This window comes from Eurypyga helias, unplaced genomic scaffold (genome assembly GCF_000690775.1).
Source record: "Eurypyga helias isolate BGI_N326 unplaced genomic scaffold, ASM69077v1 scaffold6229, whole genome shotgun sequence".
Taxonomy (NCBI): Eukaryota; Metazoa; Chordata; class Aves; order Eurypygiformes; family Eurypygidae; genus Eurypyga; species Eurypyga helias.
Genome location: NW_010274263.1, coordinates 59,967 through 66,102, shown reverse-complemented (window position 1 = coordinate 66,102; position 6,136 = coordinate 59,967). Strand labels below are relative to the sequence as shown.

The 6,136-nt window shown below is 42.6% G+C and overlaps 1 protein-coding gene across 1 annotated transcript in view; it reads right to left on the bottom strand.

Moving 5' to 3' along the window:
- The window catches only part of ZNF704 (zinc finger protein 704), a 74,637-nt gene that overhangs the window by 11,210 nt on the left and 57,291 nt on the right, over nt 1–6,136 (bottom strand). The window contains exons 4-5 of the mRNA XM_010159772.1: nt 3,682–3,782; nt 1,558–1,822 (exon numbers count right to left, since the gene is read on the bottom strand). Of these exons, the coding sequence (XP_010158074.1) occupies nt 1,558–1,822; nt 3,682–3,782 (366 nt within the window). The remainder of the gene's footprint in view (nt 1–1,557; nt 1,823–3,681; nt 3,783–6,136) is intronic.

The following is a 6,136-nucleotide window of genomic DNA, read 5'->3' as shown; positions in this document are numbered from 1 at the left end:
CCTTCAACAACATGGGCTATGTCACTCCTCACTGATGAAATGAAGTACTGAAACCAGAGCAGCTTGAAAAGAAGACAGGGCTCGGAGACTCGTGTCATCGAACACATCAGTTCAAATCCAATTCATGCCACTGAAACCTCTGACCTAGGATTTCCTTAGGCTGCTTATCCAACAGGGTCAAGCGAGTCTCCAAACTGCAGGGAAGAGTGTCAAACTGCAGATCCCAAGTGAAGCGAGACTCTTCTCAACAGCCCGGACTTGGTGCTTCACTCACGGGGCTTCAGGCAGACTGAGAAGAAAGTCTTTCTCCTAGCTGGTGCGATCATAGAATCATAGAATGGTTTGGGTTGGAAGGGACCTTAAAGATCATCTAGGTCCAACCCCCCTGCCATGGGCAGGGACACCTTCCACTAGACCAGGTTGCTCAAAGCCTCATCCAGCCTGGCCTTGAAGACATCCAGGGATGGGGCATCCACAACTTCTCTGGGCAACCTGTGCCAGTGCCTCCCCACCCTCTCCGGGAAGAATTTCTTCCTGATATCTAATCTAACCCTCCCTGATTTCAATTTGTACCCATTACCCCTTGTCCTGTCACTACAGGCCCTTGTAAAAAGTCCTCTCCCAGTACCCTTGTAGGCCCCCTTCAGATACTGGAAAGCTGCAATGAGGTCTCCTCGGAGCCTTCTCTTCTCCAGGCTGAACAAGCCCAACTCTCTCAGCCTGTCCCCATAGCAGAGGTGCTCCAGCCCTCTGAGCATCTTCGTGGCCTCCTCTGGACTCGCTCCAAGTGGTCAATATCCTCCTTATGCAAGTCATGGACCACACTACTTCAAAGCCTCTGCTCTTCTTTTCTCATATGGTATCCAGACCAAAACATGTCAAATTTTAGTGCACTTTTACAATTAATGCTTTCTGTCTGAACTTAGTTGGAAGTTTTTGGAATAGCAGTTTTAGGATCTGATTGGATTTTTGCCATTTGCAAAGCATTACCTCTAAGAGTAGGAGGATACCATGTATGACTCTTCATTCTTCCTGCTCTACTTCACATATGCAAACTGCCATTTCACACTGTACAAATAAAGGAAATTAATTGCTCCTGGCACCCCTTGAGTACTTGCCTACAGACACATCCAGTACAAGCAGAGCTGCAATGAAGGCTCTGGGAGGGATCTGGCTGAGGGAACGAGTTTTTACAATGCAGGAGACCGCATCTGAGCAGGTGACCTTGGGCCCTCACGACGGTCAGCGGAGGAGAAATAACGGACGTCGTCATCGGGACACACTGAGCAACTCCTCTCAACCTGAAGTACGCACCCATGTGTGGCCGGATGCATAGCACCCCAAAGCCCACTGGCTATGGTGGGAGACAACCAAGCAACTCTCTCAGAAGTGGACATCTCAATTTAAATGAGACGAAGCCCTGTCGGCTGCCCTGAAAACTTTTCAACCCATTAAAACCAGACTTGGCTTTTTCAAACCCAAACCCTGTGACCTGACATCTGTTTATACGTTAATGACCTCGGTGTAATCAGCGGGGTTTGGTCTCAGGAGCTTTACCTGGTAAGCATGGTCCGTGTGTACGAGGTAGAGGTTGGTAGGAGCTGAGCGGCTCAGAGGTGTCATCAATTTAGTCTCAGTTTTGGCACAGGAAGTAGTTTCGGGACGGATTGCGTCTTGGGTGGGAAAGGAAGGAGGAGATGCTAAAGATGGAGAGACTGGGGAAAGACTGCTTAAGCCATCAGCTACTGAGTCCGTGTTGAGCCTGATTTCTGTGTAGTAAAAATCCTCCTCTCCATCGCTGTAGTCAGACTCTCCTACACGTCTGTATCAAGACAAAGAACGAAGGACTGATTTAATGAAAGCAACAACGCCAAGGTGAAATTTATGTTCTAGATGTATGAGCAAATATATTCATACTGTCAATAAATTAGTATTCCCAGTTTCAACCCTACCTAATTTATCAGCATTCTGGCTGCAGGGAAGGGGAGAGGAAAAGAAAGTCATCTAGTCTGAAGGGAAAAGGAGCAGGAATTAGACTTTTTTTTTCTCTCTGTGTTATTCTTGCCTAATTCTTTGACCTTGGAGTAGATTTTTAACTTCTGTGCTTCAGCTTAGTTTCTCATTCCTAACTACTGAAGTTAACAAGAATCTCAATGCACTCGGACTTCAGCAGTGACAGAGACCCGCCACAGAAGGACGGGTAAAGATAACAAACAAGGGCAAGTTTGTTCACAAGGGCAATTAGTTCACTAATGTAACAGCAAACAATACGTCACCTTATCATAGATTATTTAATTAAAACAAATGTAGTTATGGCCATGGTTCACTACAACTTTCCTTGGCATAACAGGAGCTGCTAGAAAACAGCCTCACCATGCAACTCTCTCAGGCACAGGGAGAGAAAGGACACGTAAGGGCTGACTTGTTAGTGTTGGCCTTTTTGTTCCTACTCTCTAGGTAAAGAAGGAGGAGATGTACTACAGCTGTAACTCACAGCTCACACATCCGTATTTTCTCCTGAATCTTCCATATAGGATATCTGAGAGCCCTAAGCGTCCTCCTGCCTGCATGTCCACATCAGGGCTGAATGCTAGGCCTCTTCTTTTCCTGGCATGCACCCCAAAACCAGCCCCTAGACAGTTCCTCAGCCTGCCTGCCCACGTACCTGTGCTCCTCTCGCCACCTTACTCAACAGAACTCAAGAGAGCATGGGCTCAGCACGTCTGAAAGGCTCTACCAGAAGTACCATCTGTCTGACTGCAGCCAGTCACTCACCAAATTTCCTCTCTCCAGCAAAGTTACAAACTCCAAATTCCAGGGAAGTTCTGTGGTCTACTTCTCCTCTCCCATCCCCGTAATTTAGAGGATAAAGCAGCACTCGTAACTGCATTTTGAGAGGGATTTTCTCTGACAGCCTCACCCTTCAGAGCCTAAGCCTAAGAGCAATTACTAGGACTTTTGCAAAACTCTCCTGAGCTCCACACCAGACTACTCCCTCATGGTCACTTTGATTTTTAAGCCCTGGGTAACACAGACTTACACAAGAGATGTATTTCCCCATACCTAACAGGTGAAGGACAGGAGTCCTCACTGTAACGATGCATGAGACATCTAGGTCACTCACCGAGTTGCACAGGAGATTTCAGTTGCAAACAAAAGCTCTTATGCAACTTTGTGTCACACAGGATTCATTCACTTTTGCCTCTAGTCCAAGTAACATACACATGGAGTTATAGCTGAGTTTCTTTTCCTTAGGTTTCTTACGGATTTGGGATTTTTTTGAGTTAATTTGACTCAGAACTCGTGCAAGTACCTGATCGGATGCGAAACAAGGCTGGAAAGTATTCATGTAGGACACTGAAACCTGTTGCCTTTGGCTCAGTGCCAGCCTGGACACGGCATGCAGACAGCAGATACAAAGCAAATGCTTCATTAGGGGAGTGCAGTGTGACCTACAGCTGTATCTGACCTTCTAGTAAAGTTCACAAAAGTTCAGGATGGAAAGTGCCTTGCTGTTGGCCTAAGTTCCTGTTCACCAGGATGCATTACTCCACGATTTCCTCAGAAACCTGGAGATCTGAGACAGAAAAGGCAAGGACAAGCCACTTCGTCTCCCTGGCCAAGTGCAACTGCCCCCCTTCCACACCAAATCCTTGAGACTTGTGAAGAGACTGCTCTTACCCAAGGTGAACGGTCCGTATGTGTTTCTGAATCCCTGCAGCTGTGCTCAGTACCTTCCCACAGTTTTTCCACAGGCATTTGAACATCACCTTCATGGAGTTCTGGAAATCACGAGTAAAACATGATTTGCATAAAAAAATAGAAAGAAAACCAAACCACCCAAACCAGATATATGGTTACAAAACACTGCAAAGGTTCAGAGCCTCTAACTCTGAATTTGTAACGATGTAATAGTCTCTGTCAACAGCGTCATCCTACTGAACTCAACAAAACCCCAGTGAAAGCCAGAGGAGTAGCTTGTGCCAAAACTTTACCTTTCACTGCTCTTTGGCATGGCTTTTCCATTTGCAAGCTCCAGTTTCTGTCTCCCCACTAAAAGGGGTAGATGACATAAAAACTTCCTACACTTCTTTGGACTCTTTCAAAGAATAACTGTTGAGGACTGCTCAATGGAAGACATCCTCCTTAATGCAGATCTTCCTAAAGCAAGCTCTTATAAGTATTTCTGCTTGTCAGTTTTGCAACACAGGAATAATATTGTGCCAGAAAACTGGAGTTTCTGCCATGCCAGTATTCATCCATGAGCTGGCAACACCTGCTTTTATTTTGTTCAGAAGCTGTTGTGTCCCTTACCTGGACATGAGCATGGGAAGCCGTCTAGCTGTGTTCAACATTTTTTAAAGAATATGTGTATTATCTCATTTTAATATTCTCATTATATTCTTTAATATAGCCTCATTGGCCTAAACTGAGTTTTCACTGATTGAGAGCACAGCCAACAAGGCTATAACCAGCTCTACCTCCAATATTTTGAAGACTCTGGAGAAAACTGGTCTTAACTTAAAGCACAGTATGTGGTAACAAACACCACAGATGTTGCAGAACTGTATAGATTTTTTTAAAGCTAGTTTTGCCCAAAAATGAAATCTACTTTAGATATTTTAAATTTAGAAAAATAATCTAAATAATTTGTACTTCTCAAAAATAATTTTCGCTATTATTACAGAACACATTATTAAAGAAAACATAAGGAAGAACTTCAAAATACTGTATTATTACCCTATAATTCTAGTTACATGTAAGATTAAATGAATATATCCATATAAAGTTTGATTAAAAAAAAAGGAACACGTACATCCTTAAGAGTTAAGTACATGCTTTTCTGGGTCTTGAACAAAAGCTGACTTGCTGCTTTCTTCAGTTTGGACCTTTTGGAACTATATGCAGCAGATGGCATATTCCTGCATTTGCTGAAATGATTAGAATATATTTTTTTACCAATGTCAGCTGATGGGTTTTTTCAAATACAAGTTGACTGTAGTAGCATGTTCTCACAGTCACTTGGCAGTCTCACATCTCCAGTTTGAAAGTATAGGTGCTAACGGCTTAAAGATTTGAGGTACTTGATCATACTGTTTGTATGAAAACCTTCTACTTCAGAATAAATTGCACATAAATTCCCTCTACAGTTTTTTAATCTGATAATACAAGTACAATTCAAACAGATACAGAACTCTCTTTTCCTAAAATTAAATGTAATCTATCTAGCAATTCTGATAGATCCATTTCGTACTTTTACAATATAACACTAAGCACTATCATCAGCTCAAAACCCCGCAACCAACCATGGTGACAACATGAAGACCATGTTTATCATTTACATCTTAGGAATTCTGGTATGACATCATGAACACCATCTTTGTGAGCACAGAATGGTTTAACATCAATCTCCAGCTTGATGGTAAAACCAATTTCCTAGCTCCACTGTGGTTTTCAGCTTTATTGTCAATTCTAGGATTCTGCAAAAATCCATGCATTTTAACATAACCAAATGAAATCTCACTCAGTAGAAATACAGAACATAAATCACGCTTCCATTTCTGACTAGTCAAAACATTGATTAATCAGGCTTAATGTTTTATTTAAGAAAATAATGGAACATAAATGGTTTGGTGGAAAACAACTACATTAGTGGAAACTTTTAAGCAAGTGACTTTCTTCATGGGAAGTGGTTGCTAACATGACATTTTCCAAACATGAAATGGAAGAAACTTTAATGCGTAAGATTACCAATCATTCTATTTCCAGTTTTGTTCCTTCTGATTTTTGCAGGCCTGAAGAACACATAACCTGAACGTTTTTATTTCAGCATCTAAAGGTGCGGAGCTGCACTCCGATAAAGAACCATGCTGGGACCAGAATAAAAAAACCCGCAGGAAACGCAGTTTATTTAGAAACCAAAGTTTGGCAGGTAATGTTATTATTTATCTATGTTAAACATTTGCCATACAGAGCAAAATCCCTGCGACCCAGAACAGACAGTGTAATAGATCTGTGGTGGGTACAGAGTATTTGAAGATGACTTAGATAATCCCATCTGTCTTATTAAGGCTGTGCAGTAAGAGCGATGCTGGTAAGCGGGACTTTAACTGAGAAGTAAAAGGCAAACCAGCAC